A 20,024-nucleotide genomic window follows, 5' to 3' on the forward strand; every position below is an offset into this window, starting at 1 on the left:
GACGTGCTTCCAGTACTACGTCTCTGTCCAGGAAGGCGCAACCTGACCTCGTCGTCACTAGCATCTTCCTCCACCTCCTCTGCTGACCTCATCTCTTGGCTGACTGTGGGTTGACAGTAAGTGGGATCTCCAACCTCATCACCCTGTGTGTTATCACACCCGTCGTCCTCAGAGCCAACCTGTTCCTGCCCTGACAAAAAACTAAAGTTGTCGCTCCAATCAGGTATTTGAGTCTTATCATCGTCTTCCTCATTGTCTCCACCAACAGGAGTTACAGTTTGGGAATGAGGGTCTACATTATGGTCAGAACCTTCTGCGTCTGGTCCTGGATCCGACTCAAAGATTCTGGGCATCAGTGCAGATCATTTCCTCGTCTGGATTCACAGAAGCGCTGGAGTCGACCTCTGATTCCCAGGCTATAGTATGAGTAAACAGCTCTGCAGACTCAACCATCTGTTCTACCTCATACTCAGACGGGCAGCTGGAGATTTGGGAGCTGTGAGGAAGCAAGTGCGATTGGGGTGACACCTTTGAGGACTGGAGTATTTGTGATGTTGAAGTTGATGTGGAGGAGAGCCCACTTAAAGGAGCACTTGATATCCGTTGAAGCACCTGCTGTTTTTGTGCCTCATCTGGAATTTGTAGCGATTGGCGTGGCCGTAAGAAAGGGATCTTATCACATTGTCCGCTAAAAGAAGTAGACATTTTAGTTTGGCTGGAAGATGGTCTTTCTTCTGCAGATGTTACTGTTGCTTTAACACCTACCCCACGGACACAACCTTTTTTCCCCTTCCCAACACGCCTATTCCCCTTTCCACCAGCAGCAGGCCTTTTTCCACTCATTTTGGTGGTTAACTAATTCACAACTCTGGAGTTGTTTGCACAAAAAAACAATGGATGGTAACCGAGCAGAGCTGAGTGGCCAAACTGTGGTATTAGGCCAAAACTATTGGCTGGGTTAGATGCAGAAAAAAATTATATTCAATTTGCAACCTGATGGAGGTCAGTATAGATGGACTAATAGAACAAGTCCCACACACAGCTAGAAGCCCAATATTTTTTCAGAGGTAGATGCAGAAAAAAATATATTCAGTTTGCAACCTGATGGAGGTCTGTATAGATGGATTAATAGAACAAGTCCCACACACAGCTAGAAGCCCAATATTTTTTCAGAGGTAGATGCAGAAAAAAATATATTCAGTTTGCAACCTGATGGAGGTCAGTATAGATGGACTAATACAACAAGTCCCACACACAGCTAGAAGCCCAATATTTTTTCAGAGGTAGATGCATAAAAAAATTATATTCAGTTTGCAACCTGATGGAGGTCTGTATAGATGGATTAATAGAACAAGACCCACACACAGCTAGAAGCCCAATATTTTTTCAGAGGTAGATGCAGAAAAAAATATATTCAGTTTGCAACCTGATGGAGGTCAGTATAGATGGACTAATACAACAAGTCCCACACACAGCTAGAAGCCCAAATATTTTTTCAGAGGTACTGTAGATGCAGATAAAAATTATTTTTAATTTGCAACCTGATGGAGGTCAGTATAGATGGACTAATAGAGAAAGTCCCACACACTACTAGAAGCCCAATATTTTTTCAGAGGTAGATGCAGAAAAAAATATATTCAGTTTGCAACCTGATGGAGGTCAGTATAGATGGACTAACAGAGAAAGTCCCACACACTACTAGAAGGCCAAATATTTTTTCAGAGCTAGATGCAGAAAAAAATTATATTCAGTTTGCAACCTGATGGAGGTCTGTATAGATGGATTAATAGAACAAGACCCACACACAGCTAGAAGCCCAATATTTTTTCAGAGGTAGATGCAGAAAAAAATATATTCAGTTTGCAACCTGATGGAGGTCAGTATAGATGGACTAATACAACAAGTCCCACACACAGCTAGAAGTCCAATATTTTTTCAGAGGTAGATGCAGAAAAAAATATATTCAGTTTGCAACCTGATGGAGGTCAGTATAGATGGACTAATAGAACAAGTCCCACACACTGCTAGAAGGCCAAATATTTTTTCAGAGCTAGATGCAGAAAAAAATTTGATTCAGTTTGCAACCTGATGGAGGTCAGTATAGATGGACTAATAGAATGATGCTATGCCCAAAAGATTTTACTTCACTAGGTGCAGTAAAAAAATTGGTATTCTATACACAGGTGGTATATCTTGCAACACAGATAGGCTACTCCACTGACTAACACACTCTGCAATAGGCCAAAAAGGATTAGCTTTGCTAGATTCAGCCAAATGCTGTGAAAAAAACTTGCACAGCCCTGGCAAAAACTGATAGGAACTGATGTAACCTAGTCCTGAAAAGGACTCCAATTACAATTAGTCTTTACTCCCACAACCTATCTATTTAAGAGCACAGACCTGCCTGATAAAAGTCGTAGGAAATGCTGTAACCTAGTCCTTAAAAGGACTGCAATCACAACTATTCCCTACTCCCAAGCTATCTGTATATTTGTGCGAAAATTGGCTTGAAATTAACAAGGTATAGCGCACACAGCAACAGCGGTGCCGTCTAACACGCAGCTGCAGCAGTGAGAAAATGGTGGCGACGGGGAAAATGGCTTGGTCTTATAGGGCAAGGACATGTGACATACACTGCCAATGACACATGCCCTTGCTTGTGTGAAAAAAAGCACTTCGCTCCGTGTGTGCGCTGCTGATAGGCTGACAGATTGCACCTCCCCACTGTAAATGCGGGAAAGAGAAAAAAAAATGGAGATCTTCATTGTTCCTGCAGAGATCCATCCCCTGCCCCTCCCCCCACCCCGCTGTACACTCAAACTGCGTATTAACATTAATTTTCATCATTACTGAGAAAAAATCCAGTTATGATTTTGGTGCACTAACAGTTATCGAACATAACCTCGAACAGCTGAATTTTTCTCAAATTGTTCGTGTTCGCCGAACGGCTCGAACACCGCCCAAAACAGCTCGAATTTGAGATTGGCGAACAGTTCGAGTAGAACAACGCTCATCTCTAGCTAGGGGTTTAGCTCGGGGTAGTGAAACATCTGAGTGGGCCCCTAACCAGGCAACCCTGCTTACAACTACGGTGGTGCATCCTAATTGTGGGAATAGGGGAACCTCAGCAGATGACCATGGTATAACTAAAAATAAATCTCTATACAAAGACCAACACCGATATTACTGCCATATGGCACCCAGGTAGTGATAGATACCAGTCTTGAAGAACATATACGAGATTACAGAACAGTTATAGATGGTGACTACAAGCTTATGTTCTTTCTGATGGAGTTTCACTTTTTCCATCTTTTCCATCAGGCCCAGACTGCCATGATGACTTATCCAGCCACGAATCGTCTGCAGAGTTTACAACATGGACACATTCGACTTCTCACATTTCCAACACGGTCCCCATCTATTCCCAACCTGCATAAAACTCATCATGCTACTGAAACCCCAATACTGAGCTGCTGCAGCCGTATGTGTCCCTATTACTGCACTTGCTGAGTGACACAAAAACAGTGCTCCTCTTACTACCTCACATAATAATTGCCCACCACTGTGCCCCTTATATAGTAAATGCCTACTTTGTGCTCTCTAGATGGTAAACGTTCCCCCTAGAAAATATTAATGCCCTGTGCAAGTGCCCTAGAAAACCGTGTCCACACTTAGTCTCTAGAAATGCCCAATGTGCACCTTTGACAGTCACAATACCGTGAGTGGCCCTATAACAATAATGCTTCTTAAGTGCCCACTGAACATTTAATAATATCCCCTTAGTCATGTACAGCTCAGTATTATGAGCCTACAGCTTCTCTATACACAGTATAAGGGACCCAAAGCTCCACTATACACAATATATCGCTCTCACAGCTTCCCTATACACAGTATGACGGGCCCACTGCTCCCTCAAAACACAATATAATGACCCTCACAGGAGTCCACACACTGTATAATGGCCAACACAGTAATACCCACACTACATAATGCCCCCCACATTGTTTAATGGTCCTCACAGTAGCCCCCATATTGTATAGTGGCTCCCTCAGTAGTGCTGATAAAGTATAATGTCCCCACACTGTATATTAGCCCCTGCAGTAGTCCCCACAAAAATGATGGACCCTAAACTGTATAAGGGCCCTCACATTAGCTCTCACACTGTATAATGGCTCTCATCGTAATTCCCACACATTTTATTGGCTCCCACACTAGTCCACACACTGTGTGATAGACACCAAGCAGTATCATGGCCCTCTAGTTAGCTCCCACCGTGTAATGCAATAATAGCAAAAGATAATAGGCCAACAAAAATCTTATGTTACCCAAAATTAACACAATCGTAGATATATAGCAGCAAGGTGAGAATAATTAAACATAACTTTTAATTATCATATATAATAGCAACCACCCAAAACACCTCACGAGGGGTATTCCTAAAGGCCAGTACCTGCGTATATGCCGTAATTGCTCCGATAATGAGGCTTTTGAAAGACAGGCAAGTGAGTTAAGAGAGAGATTTCTCCAAAGGGGCTATCCTAACTCAATAGTAAAGGAAGCCTATAAAGGAGGCAAAGTAAAAAAAATAGGGTTGAGCTACTGGCATCCACGCCGAGAAATGAGGTGGAAAATTTTATCATATACAGGTGCTTCTCACAAATTTAGAATATCATCAAAAAATTAATTTATTTCAGTTCAATACAAAAAGTGAAACTCATATATTATAATTTTAGAGCACTTCATGCTTCCCTCTGCCGACAAGCTTTTTGGAGATGGAAATTTCATTCTCCAGCAGGACTTGGCACCTGTCCACACTGCCAAAAGTACCAATACCTGATTTAAAAACAACAGTATCACTGTGCTTGATTGGCTAGAAAACTCGCCTGACATTAACCCCATGCAGAATCTATGGGGTATTGTCAAGAGGAAGATGAGAGACACCAGACCCAACAATGCAGACAAGAGCTGAAGGCTGCTATCAAATCAACCTGGGCTTCCATAACACTTCAGCAGTGCCACAGGCTGATCGACTCCATGCCACGTCACATTGATGCAGTAATTGATGCAAAAGGAGCCCCGACCAAGTATTGAGGGCATTTACTGAACATACATTTCAGGAGGCCAACATTTCAGATTTTAAAAACATTTTTCAAGCTGTTGTTATAAAGTATTCTAATTTACTGAGATAATGACTTTTGTGTTTTCATTGGCTGTAAGCCATAACCATCAAAATTAACAGAAATAAACACTTGAAATAGATCACTCTGTTTGTAATGACTCTATATAATATACGAGTTTCACTTTTTGTATTGAAGAACTGAAATAAATTAACTTTTTGATATTCTAATTTAGTGAGAAGCACCTGTATATCACGACAAACACGAATGGGACACACGAAATAAGGTCCATATTGACAAAGCAATGGCTTATTCTCATGACGAACAAAGATATCAAGGGGCATGTGGATTCAATCCCTGGAGTTCCTATAGAAAGGATAGGTCACTCAGGGATAGACTGGTCCAAAGTCATTTTTCTGCACCATGCCCCAGAACATTGCTTTCTACTGATCTTAAGGGATGCTATAGATGCGGAAGGTGTGTTGCTCACTCCTAAGTAGCAACTGGTAAGACCTTTTGTAGTGATGGTACACATAGGGAATTTGAGATTAGGGACTTTATTATCTGCAGTACAAAGGGAATTGTATACAATGCCACATGTATGTGCGGCCTTGAATATGTAGGCAAAAATAAAATGTGAATTTAAATGTTGCATTGGAGAACACATGGGAGATATCGCACACAAAAGAGACATCCCACTGGCAAAGCATGTCAATTCCTACCACAGCGGAGAAAAAACTTCAGTCAAGTTTATAGGAATTGATAAAATAGTTAGGGCAGTTAGGGGAGGAGACTGGGATCAAATGATTATGAGAAAGAAGACCAGATGGATTTTTACCTTGGGGGCGGTCTCCCCATCTGGGTTAAACAAACAATTACATTTTGGGTGTTTTTTATAATAGTATTTCACATCAATTTATATAACATCTTTATTAATAATCTGATTATGCGTTTTGCAATGACTGAATTTTTTTTTTCAGACCCAGACCATTTACTATATAAATTTCCCTTCTGGAGTGACTAGGGATCTGGTATTAACTCCAGTCTTTATAATGTCTCTGAAAGATCATCAGTACCGTTGGCTAAAGCGGATGATTGATTAAATTATGAGAGGACAATCTTCAATATGGTAGTATATCTATTTGGATGGAAATGCCTGCTGTGAGAATCCTGTTCCTTTAAGGTGTTGTAGGACCAAATACAGATAGTACTTCATGGAGCACCTGTACCCTTAATAGAATCGTATGTGTTACCCTTTTTGACATACCTACTCAAAGGGTTATGTTACATGGAGGATCAATTGCACAGTGTCACCTTCTTGAAAATGGGACCTATGTGCAGACGCCACAAAGAGATTGAGCCAAGTTCACAATTGTGATCACGTGACGCGTCACATGACTTGTGGCGAGTCATGTGACTTATGATGCGGCTCTCCAGGAAGGTCCTGCAGAGCTGCGCTTCCTTTAACACTGATTGCGATGCCTTGCGGCCTCGGGCCCGAACGGCCTGGACGCATGGCAACAAGACGATATATTCCAGGTAATACTTCCTGGATGCGGTGCGTGGTCCTCAACCACGTGTGTTTGATTTTGATTGCATGCAGATGAGGCCAGGTCACATGGGACTCCTAACCAGGTACTTATATGGATTGGATGAGTCTTTCCTCTGCCACACTATTCTGATAACCAGCAGGGTGGTCAGTGGACATTTAGCCTTTAATCGGTCATAATGCATGCACATATCCTCCCTGACACGTTTCTCCTAATAGGTCAACAGGGAGGATATGTGCATGCGTTATGACCGATTAAAGGCTAAATGTCCACTGACCACCCTGCTGGTTATCAGAATGGTGTGGCAGAGGAAAGACTCATCCAATCCATATAAGTACCTGGTTAGGAGTCCCATGTGACCTGGCCTCATCTGCAGGGTTATTCGGGGCCAGTCCAGCTGAGGGACAGCTGTGGACTGCCCTTGTAAGTGCAGGAGTTATGGGGCATTTAGAGTTATTATATTGACCCATAGGGCTTAATAGGCCTAATTGCTCCCATCTCTACCCTTTCCAGACCTGATGAGGATTCTGTCCTTTGTTGCCTTGGATGAGGAAGAACTTCCTATCCATCCAGTGGACCAGAATATTTTGTGAGAGATTTCCATTTTTTCCCATCGATAATGTTGGCATTTTCCCTTGTACTTCACATGCACAGTGTATGACCACTGTCATTTTCAGGTATTTTTGTGGAGTCTTTCTTACAGGTCCATTTTGTTTACAGATATTATGTCCACCACTGTGGTGGTCTGTTATTTTAATGTATATCTATGAAAAGCTGAGGCATTTCATTTTTAAACTACTGTAGTTGCTTTTATATACGATACTTAAAAGTTATGTTTTATTATTCTCACCTTGCTGCTACATACCCACTGTATAATGACCCCACCAGTAGTCACCACACTGTATAATGGCCCCCAAATTTTATGAGTACCTCACACCAAATGAGGGTCCCCTACAATAGTTCATACAATGATTGAGGGTCCCCATACTTTATGATGCTTCCACAGTGACACTACAAGTTTTAATTAAAATAAAAAACATCATATACTTCACCAAACCCAGAATCCAGACGAATACACGGGCAAAACGTGGATGGACCAATGCTTTGTCATCATGCTTGGCGCAGACGTGAGCCAGCGACAGACTCTTTTTGTAAACTGTATCATTAAAGCGACAAGCCGTCTACAAAACACGAGAGCAGTAGTGCAGGAAAATCATGTCGACCTGCATTAACGCAGAGCTTAACTATATTGGTGTGCTGCGTATGCCGATACAGGAGTGGTGGTAGCTCTGAGTGGAGGGGTCCCAGGTGACCGTACCCTATCCCACCTGGTAGCTATGCTACTGGTGCCCCCTATAAACAATAATGCTTCTTAAGTGCTTGCTTAACATTCAATAATTAGTATACGGCACTCCGGGACTGTGAAAAGGTTTCCGAATAGGGTAAAAATCAATAATAGAAAATATTGAGGTATGCAACAAGAATGAAATTTTATTCACATTGTACTAAAATTTCATTCTTGTTGCATACCTCAAGTGTCGAGTTCTACTTATATTAACATTTAATAATGTTCCCTGGGTCTCCCCATGTACAGTAATAATGGCCCAAGTATCACTGATGTGAGCAGGCGGTCATGTGACCACAGGTATGCAACTTGCAGTCATGTGACGTCTAGACTCCTTTGGCTTCTCTCAATTCTCTTTTATTGAAAGATGCCAAACGCATCTAGTTAGCAAGTGCAAGTAGAATACATGTGCTCGAATGACTGCCTGATCGCACCTGATCGGACTCATGACAGCAGGCGCACTGCCCTGTCATGATTTGGCAGTCTGCAGTCACATACAGTACAGACCAAAAGTTTGGACACACCTCATTTAAAGATTTTTCTGTATTTTTCCCAGAGATGCTTAACACTTGTTGGCCCTTTTGCCTTCACTCGGCAGTCCAGCTCACCCCAAACCATCTTGATTGGGTTCAGGTCTGGTGATTGTGGAGGCCTGGTCATCTGGCGTAGCACCCCATCACTCTCCTTCTTGGTCAAATAGCCCTTACACAGCCTGGAGGTGTGTTTGGGGTCATTGTCCTGTTGAAAAATAAATGATGGTTCAACTAAATGAAAACCGGATGGAATAGCATGCCGCTGCAAGATACTGTGGTAGCCATGCTGGTTCAGTATGCCTTCAATTTTGAATAAATCCCCAACAGTGTCAGCAGAAAAGCACCCCCACACCATCACACCTCCTCCTCCATGCTTCACGGTGGGAACCAGGCATGTAGAGGCCATCCGTTCACCTTTTCTGCGTCGCACAAAGACACGGTGGTTGGAACCAAAGATCTCAAATTTGGACTCATCAGACCAAAGCACAGATTTCCACTGGTTTAATGTCCATTCCTTGTGTTCTTTAGCCCAAACAAGTCTCTTCTGCTTGTTGCCTGTCCTTAGCAGTGGTTTCCTAGCAGCTATTTTACCATGAAGGCCTGCTGCACAAAGTCTCCTCTTAACAGTTGTTGAAGAGATGTGTCTGCTGCTAGAACTCTGGCATTGACCTGGTCTCTAATCTGAGCTGCTGTTAACCTGTGATTTCTGAGGCTGGTGACTTGGATAAACTTATCCTCAGAAGCAGAGGTGACTCTTGGTCTTCCTTTCCTGGGGCGGTCCTCATGTGAGCCAGTTTCTTTGTAGCGCTTGATGGTTTTTGCAACTGCACTTGGGGACACTTTCAAAGTTTTCTCAACTTTTCGGACTGACTGACCTTCATTTCTTAAAGTAATGATGGCCACTCGCTTTTCTTTACTTAGAATTTGTATTATGGCAAGAAAAAAGCAGCTAACAGTCTATTCAGTAGGACTAACAGCTGTGTATCCACCAGACTTCTGCACAACACAACTGATGATCCCAACCCCATTTATAAGGCAAGAAATCCCACTTATTAAACCTGACAGGGCACACCTGTGAAGTGAAAACCATTTCCGGTGACTACCTCTTGAAGCTCATCAAGAGAATGCCAAGAGTGTGCAAAGCAGTCATCAAAGCAAAAGGTGGCTACTTTGAAGAACCAAGAATATAAGACATATTTTCAGTTGTTTCACACTTTTTTGTTAAGTATATAATTCCACATGTGTTAATTCATAGTTTTGTTGCCTTCAGTGTGAATGTACAATTTTCAAACTCATGAAAATACAGAAAAATCTTTAAATGAGAAGTTGTGTCCAAACTTTTAGTCTGTACGGTAGATTGACTGCATATTTTATCCCAAGTCTGGACAACCCCTTTAAAAGGAGCCCGACAGGTGATAAATGCTGCCCAAATCACATGCAGGATGTATCAGGCACAAGCAGTAGTATTCCAGCCATGAATGTTTGTTTCTGAAACGCTGTGGTGTTTCAAAAAAAGACATACTTCAACCGAAGCCACACTGTGCACTCGTCGTACAGTGACTGACAAGCCTCTTCCTACATGCACGTACAGGCAGAGACCTGCCAGTCACTGTCAGCAGGTGGGGAGAAGCAGCTGGGACCCGCCTGTATGACTAATGTACAGCGTGGGTTAATAGCGCAGCTATTCAAAGTATCTTTCTCTGAAACACCTCAGCTTTACAGAGTCAAGCATGCCTGGCTGAGATCATACAGCCGGGGACCAATACATTCGGCACATGGTTGGGCAGCATTTTTAGGACTTACATTTTCCATGGGTCTTGTTAACTGGTCCAACCGCCCTGTTGAAGCCACCCCTATGTTTTCTGCTGTTCTTCCTAAAACCCGTTATAAAATTCTCATGAGATTTTGGCATTTTAACGTCAATAGTCAATGCCTGCCCAGAAATGCCCCAAAAAATGACAGATTATATAAAATCCGACCCATCATTGAAGACTTGACAGAAAAGTTCTTAAGGCTCTACACCCAAACACAAAACATTTCTATAGATGAGTCCCTTGTAAAATTCAAAGGAAGACTGCACCTCAAGTAATTTATTTCATCTAATAGGGCAAGGTTTGGAATAAAGCTCTATAAAATGAGCGAGAGTTCAACCAGATACACATCCGCTTTTCGCATTTATGAGGGGAAAGATAGCCAAGTAAAAGCCACCAGGTGCCCTACTAATCTGGGGACATCTGGAAAAATCGTTTGGGAGCTGATAAGTACATTTTTACAAAAACACTACAATCTGTATGTGGACAATTACTAAACCAGCATATCCCTATTTAAGTCTGGTTGAACACAACAGAGGGGCTTGTGGGACCATTCGTAAAAACCATCAGGGGTTTCCACAATCATTGGTCAATGAAAAGTACCAAAAGGGGCAGTCAGGGGCTGTACGCAATGGAGAGCTGCTTGCCCTCAAATATAAGGACAAAACAGATATTTTTATCCTCAGCTTGATCCACACAGATGCCACAAGGGCCATTGTAGAAGGATGATCCACTACTCCAAAGCAAAAACCTGTGTCAGTCATTGACTACAACAAACACAAGGGGAATGTGGACCTTGCAGACCAGGTTCTACAGCCTTAACAGGTATCAAGAAAATCATATACCTGGTATAAAAAGTTAGTCATTTATTTGTTTCAGGTGGCCACCTATAATTCTTTTGTGTATACAAAAAAAAGCAATAAATTCATATACTTTCCTTGATTATCAGGAAAAGGTAATTGAAAATCTTGTTTTTGAAAATGTTAGCCCAGCTCATCCATTAGAATCTGAAGATGTGAGAAGACTCACTGAGCGACATTTTATTGCACTCATTCCAGTAACAGAAACAAGAAAGAACCCCCAGAAAAGATGACGTGTATGATCCAAGAGATTAAGGAGGCATGATGCTATTATTGCCCACAATGTCCATCATTGCCAGCCTTATGCCTCACTGACTGCTTTAAAATCTTTAAAATCTTCCACACAGAACCACATTTTAAACTGTATTAATGTATCCCATTTTGTCATTCAAGCATTTGGTTTATTTAGTGAATGACACATTAACAATTTCCAGGGGTGTGAGGGGGGTGGGTTTCTCCAGAATCTAAAACTTCCACTGTGTGCTTGTTTCTGGAAATCATCTATGAAGTTAAAATGGTCAAAAAAAAAACCCACAGATGAATTCCTAGAAAGGTGTCATTTCCAAAATGGGGTCACTTCAGGGGGGAATTCTGCTAATCTGGCACTTAGCAGCTCTGAAAAGTGCCAGAACAGCAGAATCCCTCCTGAAGTGACCCCATTTTGAAAATGACACCCCTCTGGGAATTCATCTATGGGTGTAGTGACCATTTACCTATCTACCTATTTTCCATGTAAAATCTGAAGTTAAAACAACACTTTAGTGGTAAAAAAGTGGTAATTATTTATTCTTCACCGCCCAATGGTATACATTTCTATGGAACAGCTCTGTGGTGTCAGTATGCTCACTGCACCAATAGTTGAATTCATTCAGAGGAGTAGGTTGTAAACTGCGGTCACTTTTGGGGGGTTCTGCTGTTCTGGCACCTCAGGGGCTCTGACAATGTGACATGTCATCCACAAACCAGTCCAGCAAAATCTGCTCTCCAATACGGTGTATACGCCGTACAAACCACACACACTGTATACGCCGTATGCACCACCACAGACACACACACTGTACACACCACACACACACTGTATACGCCGTACAAACCACACACACTGTATACGCCGTATGCACCACCACAGACACACACACTGTACACACCACACACACACTGTATACGCCGTATGCACCACCACAGACACACACACTGTACACACCACACACACACTGTATACGCCGTACAAACCACACACACTGTATACGCCGTATGCACCACCACAGACACATACACTGTACACACCACACACACACACTGTACACACCACACACACAGTGTATACGCCGTATGCACGACCACAGACACATACACTGTACACACCACACACACACACTGTACACACCACACACACACTGTATACGCTGTATGCACCACCACAGACACATACACTGTACACACCACACACACACACTGTACACACGACACACACACTGTATACGCCGTATGCACCACACACACACTGTATACGCCAAATGCACTACACACACACACTGTACACACCACACACACACACTGTACACACCACACACACACACTGTATACACCGTATGCACCACTACACACACACACTGTATACGCCGTCCGCACCACACACACACTGTATACGCCGTCCGCACCACACACACACACTGTATACGCCATATGCACTACACACACACACACACACACACTGTATACACCACTACACACACACACACTGTATACGCCGTACGCAACACACACACACACACACTGTATACACCGTACGCACCACCACACACACTATATACGCCGCACGCAACACACACACACTGTATACGCTGTACACACACACACACACACACACACTGTATACGCTGTATGCACCAACACACACACACTGTACACGCCATACGCACCACACACACACTGTATACGCCGTACGCACCACACACACACACACTGTATACGCCATATGCACCACATACACACACACACACACACACTGTATACGCCATATGCAGCATACACACACACTGTATACGCCATACGCACCACACACACACTGTATATGCCATATGCAGCATACACACACACTGTATACGCCGTACGCAGCCTCTTGCGGGGTACCACCAGCGGAACACAGTCGCGAACGCGCCGTACATGCCGTCGCCAGGATCAGCCGAATGATTCACTGACCGCCGCCATCTTTGTACAGGAGGAGCGCATGTGCAGTTTTAATGTGACCACCGTTATCGGTCTGCACAAATATGGCGGCAGTCTGAAGTACTGTGCCTGCGCAAATTCCGCGCAGGCGCAGTGAATCATTTGGCTGATCCCGGCGGCAGATGCACGACTACAGGCAGAAGAAGCCGGTCACATTAAAGGGGTTTTCCCACGAATGAAAGTTCATTTTAAAAATTGTCTGTGTCACACCGTGTATGGAACATACCACAGCTCCTGGGCAGGGGAGGAAGCAAAAGACAATACAGACATTACAGCACAGGATCGCAGGGGAGTCATTTTGTGAGGTAAAACATTTCACTGCCTGTTTTTAAACAATATGCTCCCATGTCAAAGTGAAAGGTATTAATACACCACTTCAAGGAAAGTTGTTATGTAATAGTGATAAAATCTTTACAAGGAATGTTGTTTATAAAAATGTTTTACATTAATCTATTTAATTTGTAATATGATTAATAGATACCGTGTATGATTTACAGGTAGATGATGGATAAATATCACATAGATATACATAGATAGTATAATAAACAGATAAGATATTTTATATATACACATATATATGACAGACATAGATAGGTGGATAGATAGATGCACATACACATAGATAGATGTTTCATAGCTATGAGATAGATATAGATTGTGTGATATATAGATAGATATTTAATATTGTAAGGTGATCACAGGGGAGATATGTGTCATCCAGTTTGTAAAACTTGGTGATATGAACCCAGATTTAATGCTCCAGTGTCGCAGATGGTGAGAGACTTAAATTAACTTTAGAAGGGCTGGGTTTTTTGTGAACAGCTAAAAAGATGGGCGGGACGGCCATTCACCATATCTCCACCTCAGGGTGTGATCCATAGAGATAGATAGATATAAACATACATTGATAGATAAATAGATAACTAGATAGATATGAGATACATAGATAGATGATAAATACATATGACATACACTGATAGATGATAGATACATATGAGATACATCGATGATAGAGACATACATAGATGAGAGATAGATAGAAATGACATACACACATTAAATATAGATTGAGACACAGACAAATAACAGATGATAGAGACATAGATGATAGATCAATATAAAATACATATATAATAGATAGATACAGGGATAGATAGATAGACATAGATTATAGAATAAAATGTGTTTTTTGTCCTTATGTGGATAGAATGTAAGTTAAAGCACCTTTGTCAAATTTTTCCATGTTAATACAATGTTACCTGTACCTACTTTGCTTTCATTTTAACACAAGGGGAGGGGTAAGTGCACATAGGAAAGAGGACACACAGGGGGGAGACAGCTGAAACGAGGGAACACATGGAGGGAAGAAGACAGCACAGGGGTGGAGAGAGAGAGGGCAGACAAGGGGGAGAGCGCATGGGGTACACAGGTCAAAGAAGAGATCACAGACGTGAGAAATCAGCACATGGGGGAAAGAAAGAGTGGATAGGGGGGAGAGAGACAGAGCACAGGGGGGAGAGAGCTAAAACGGGACAGCACATGAGGGGAGAACACAGCACAGGAAGGAGAGAGACAGTAGACAAGGGGGAGAGCACATGGGGTAGACAGGTCAAAGAAGAGAGCACATGAGAGGAGAAGACAGGAGATGGGGAAGAGAGAAAGCGCACTGGGGGGAGAGAAACAGAGCACAGGGGGGAGAGAGCTAAAACGGGACAGCACATGAGGGGAGAACACAGCACAGGAAGGAGAGAGACAGCAGACAAGGGGGAGAGCACATGGGGTAGACAGGTCAAAGAAGAGATCACATGAGAGGAGAAGACAGCAGATGGGGAAGAGAGAAAGCGCACAGGGGGAGAGAGACAGAGCACAGGGGGGAGAGAGCTAAAACGGGACAGCCCATGAGGGGAGAACGCAGCACAGGAAAGAGAGAGACAGCAGACAAGGGGGAGAGCACATGGGGTAGACAGGTCAAAAAAGAGATCACATGAGAGGAGAAGACAGCAGATGGGGAAGAGAGAAAGCGCACAGGGGGAGAGAGACAGAGCACAGGGGGGAGAGAGCTAAAACGGGACAGCCCATGAGGGGAGAACGCAGCACAGGAAGGAGAGAGACAGCAGACAAGGGGGAGAGCACATGGGGTAGACAGGTCACATTAGAGAGCACAGACAGGAGAAATCAGCACATGGGGGAAATAGAGAGTGGATAGGTGGGTGAGCACATGGGGGGGGGGGGGGGGAGTGATTCTCAACGCTGCAAAGCCTGCCCCTATCATGACATTATCCGCCCCCTCCCCCCCGATGCCTCCATCTAGTTGCTACTATAAAAACTGAAGCAACAAAGTAAAAATAAAAACTTTCGTCAGACACAAAAGATTGTCCATAACCGTATATTCTACTACAGACCTCTATACTTTCATATCTTCAAATATAGCACCACTCGAATTTTGAACAGCACAGCCAGTTCTTTTTCATACAGAGATCTTAGTGAGGATTTCATTTTGAAGTCTTGATGTTTTTGGGGTAGTAGTTTGGACTAGAAAATAAACATTTATGAAATTTGCATTCACCCTTTGAGCTAATTCAAGTTGTGATTCTATGTACTCTGTGTGGTAAATACAGTTACATAGGGTGTAAAAAGACAATTGATTAAAAAACATTAAGAGAGTCTGTTGAATAAAAAAGTTGGCAACAAAAACAGGACTCTTTAATTTATATTACTGGGAGCTGTGTAAAGCTTGGTTTTCCTTATGGTACTGTGGATGGTACTGTAGCTCCAGAGAAGGTTTCCAATAGCAATACTCTTTGTGAACAATAATGACTGCTTTTCAAACACTACCCTTTTGCCTCCTAAGGGAGAAAATACTTCTGCCTGACCTCAAAAAGATGGGATCAGCAATTATTGGGTAAGCACCAAATTTAAGGGGTTATCCGGTCTTGGGGTTCAAGTTTGCAATCACTTTGTGACTGCAGACATATGAATCTTCATAGCGAGCACCATATGAAATTCTTACTGACCTTTTCTGGAAAACACAGCACTGATTGAAGATTGCCCTCCAACTGAAGAATGCCTTTGACTTATTACAGATTTAAGTTTCTCTTGAAATATCTTATCATCTGACAAGAGAGAGAGAGAGAGAAATAACAAAATTACTATTTAAAATAAAAGTTGAAAAGCAAAATTAAGAAATTCTTAACATTCACACTAATTAATGTATCCCAAAAACATGTGCTGACCTTAACGTGTTCCCCTGTCAGGACTCTTTATAATCAAAAGTTGTCATCAGGTATAACAGCCAGATGAGTAGTTTTCTCCAGAGTCAATTTTTCACTTTTCAAAGACTCTCCATTATGGCTAATAGGGAGGGACGCAGTGTAGGAGAACCCCCTTCCTGTGGAGATTATGTTCTTGACTACAACCAGTGCATCTGCACCTCCCCTTATAACTATGATCATTGTATGAGCCCAGTTAGTGCAGAAACATGTTTTAGACACAGTAGCACAGTATCAAGTGACCATCTAAAATATTTAAAGGAGAACCTGTCAAGTGCCCAAACTATTATCCTGCAGATATAGGTTAATCTGTAGGTCAAAAGCATGCTAAAGCTGACCAGCTGCAGAGCTGAAGGTTTAGCTACCGGGAGCAAATTAACTTTATTCCTCAGTCATAGAGGCGTGGCTTCAGTTACCGCTAGGTATAGAGTGAGCAGCAGCTGCAAGCACGCCCTGGCATTTTGACTGGCACCATCTCTGCAATGATACTCTGTAGAGATGGACAGCTGTCAGTTAAATTGCCACGGTATGCTTACAGCAGACACTCACTATGTACTAAGCGGTGACTAAGACTGCACTGGCACGCCTCTATGACTAAAAGCCTTAGGATACCAGGAGGAATAAAGTTAATTTCCTTCTGGTAGCCATGTTTTCAGTAAACCGTCTGGGCAGCTTTAAAATGCTATTAACCTGCAGATTAACACGATATATGCAGGCTAAAAGTTTTGGGGATATGACATCCTCATACTTTTCAGGTCTCTAATTATAGCATATATATATATATATACACACACACACACGAGGGGCATTCATTAAAGATTTCCCCTGACCCACTTCCTGTGTACTGAGAGCAATGAAACTTGGCACAGTTATTAGTCCTTCTCTACATAGGTGCCACCTAGGGACACACACTTCTCCCTTCTCTTTAAGCAACTGTAAACACCTCGCTTGTAGAAGTCCCTTTGGTGAGCATGCCACATCTCTTGGTTTTGATGGCCTCATGCAATTTCCACAGCAGTGAAGTAAAGTCAAAAGACCTTGTGAAGATGATGGCGGAAGCTTGTAAGATTGTGTTAATAACCAAAGTGAAACAATACTGTATCAACATGGGCTGAAAAGCCACTATGCCAGGAAGAAGCCATTACTCCAAAAGAAGATTAATATATTGGAAATGCACAATGGAACAAATACCTTAATTTTTGAAGACATGTCCTGTGGTCTGATGAAACTAAAATTGAACTTTTTTGGGATAATGACCATTGTTACATTTGGAGGAAAAAGGGAGAAGCTTGGAAGCCTAAGTAATGGCTTCTTCCTGGCAGAGTTTCCTTTCAGCCCATGTTGATACAGTACTCATTTCACTGTGGTTAATGACACAATCTTACCAGCTTCTGCCATCATGGTCACTAGGTCTTTTGCTTTTGTCCTTGGGTCGATATGCACATGTCGGACCAAAGCACGTTCATCTCTGGGACACAGTACCCGTCTCCTTCCTGAGAGGTATGATGGCTGGACATTCCCATCTTGTTTGTACTTGCGTATAATTGTTTGTACAGATGAACGAGGCACCTTCAGGTATCTTGAAATTGTACCCAAGGATGAGCCAGACTTGTGAAAGTCCACAAATCTTTTCCAGATATCTTGGCTGATTTCCTTAGGCTTTCCCATGATGCTACACAAAGAAGCAGTGTGTTTCAGCTGTGCATTAAAATACATCCACAGGAGTGTCTCTTATTAACTCAGATGTTGCCAAAAAAGAAGCTTCCAAACACATGACCTCATCATATGGGCAGTCCAGAATTGTTTAAAGGCATAGTAGACTTTGCGATAAGTAATAAAAATGCCTTAAGGGTATGTGCACACGATGCAGAAATGAAGCAGAAAATTTCTGCATCATTTCTGCATCTCCCTGGCAGAAAAAACGCATGCAGATTGTGCATGCGTTTTTCCTGCGGAATACATGAGGATTCACATGCGTTTCCACATGCGCTTCCGCATGCGGATTGACAAGCGCTTTCCAGGCGATTTTAGCATCACTTGGAAAGTGCTTGTGACAACTAGGTCACACTATATAAATCCATGCAAACAGCATGGATTTATATAGTGAGACCCGAGAGAATGGTAAAAAAAAAAAATACATGTATACTTTACCCTCTGATGGCTCGCGCTGTCCTGCTCACTCCGTTCTCCCTCGCCGGCAACTTTGAATTGAAAGACCTGCCGACGTCAGCGTCACGTGACCCGTCACATGACTCTGACGTCAGCACAGGTCCTACAACTCACTGCAAGTGCCGGGAACCAAGTATGAGCGCTGCGCGGGCCGACAGATGGTAAGTATATATATATTTTTTATTTTATTCTTTTTTTACAGCTTTTTTAATGGTACCTGTGTGTGGATGAGACTCTCCTCTCCTCCACACCCGGGTACCATCCGCACATTAGAACGCGCCAATTACGCAAGTACAGATGCAGTCTTGCGGAATTGGCGCGTTCTAATGCAAGTCAATGGCGGCGAAAACGCCGCGTTTACGCAAAATTAATGGACATGCTGCGGATTTTTGAGCGCAGCGTTTACGCTGCGGAAAAATCCGCATCATGGGCACAGCACATGCGGATTTCAATAGGGGAACATTGCAGCCCTTCTACCATGCGTTTTTAATGCGTTTCCGCGGCGTTTACGCAACTGCAAAAACACCGCAGAAACGCATTAAATACGCATTGTGTGAACTCAGCCTAAAACATTCTCTCTCGCTCATTATTATGGAATTTGCCAAATATTAACCACTTCGCACCAGAGCCTGTTTTTGCCTTCGTGACCGGGCCAATTTTTTCAATTCTGACCACTGTCACTTTATGAGGTAATTACTCTGGAACGCTTCAACGTATTCCCTTGATCCTGAGATTGTTTTTTCATGACATATTGTACTTCATGGTAGTGGTAAAATTTCTTCGATATCACTTGCGTTTATTTGAAAAAATCGGAAATTTGGCGAAAATTTTGCAATTTTCAAAATTTGAATTTTCACGCCCTTAAATCAGAGAGATATGTCACACAAAATAGTTAATAAATAACATTTCCCACAGGTCTACTTTACATCAGCACAATTTTGGAACCAAAATTTTTTTTTGTTAGGAAGTTATAAGGGTTAAAAGTTGACCAGCGATTTCTCATTTTAACAACAAAATTTACAAAAACATTTTTTAGGGACCACATCATATTTGAAGTCACTTTGAGGGGTCTTTATGACAGAAAATACCCAAAACTGACACCATTCTAAAAACTGCACCCTTCAAGGTGCTCAAAACCACA

The 20,024-nt window shown here is 42.5% G+C and overlaps 1 protein-coding gene across 1 annotated transcript in view; it reads right to left on the bottom strand.

The window, feature by feature from the left end:
- Positions 1-20,024, bottom strand: part of LYST (lysosomal trafficking regulator) — a 789,135-nt gene that overhangs the window by 424,777 nt on the left and 344,334 nt on the right. Inside the window, exon 21 of the mRNA XM_073671457.1 lies at positions 16,460-16,558. Coding sequence (XP_073527558.1) covers positions 16,460-16,558 — 99 coding nt within the window. The remainder of the gene's footprint in view (positions 1-16,459; positions 16,559-20,024) is intronic.

This window comes from Phyllobates terribilis, unplaced genomic scaffold (genome assembly GCF_046119375.1).
Source record: "Phyllobates terribilis strain yellow unplaced genomic scaffold, ASM4611937v1 Scaffold_3__8_contigs__length_932513732, whole genome shotgun sequence".
NCBI lineage: Eukaryota > Metazoa > Chordata > Amphibia > Anura > Dendrobatidae > Phyllobates > Phyllobates terribilis.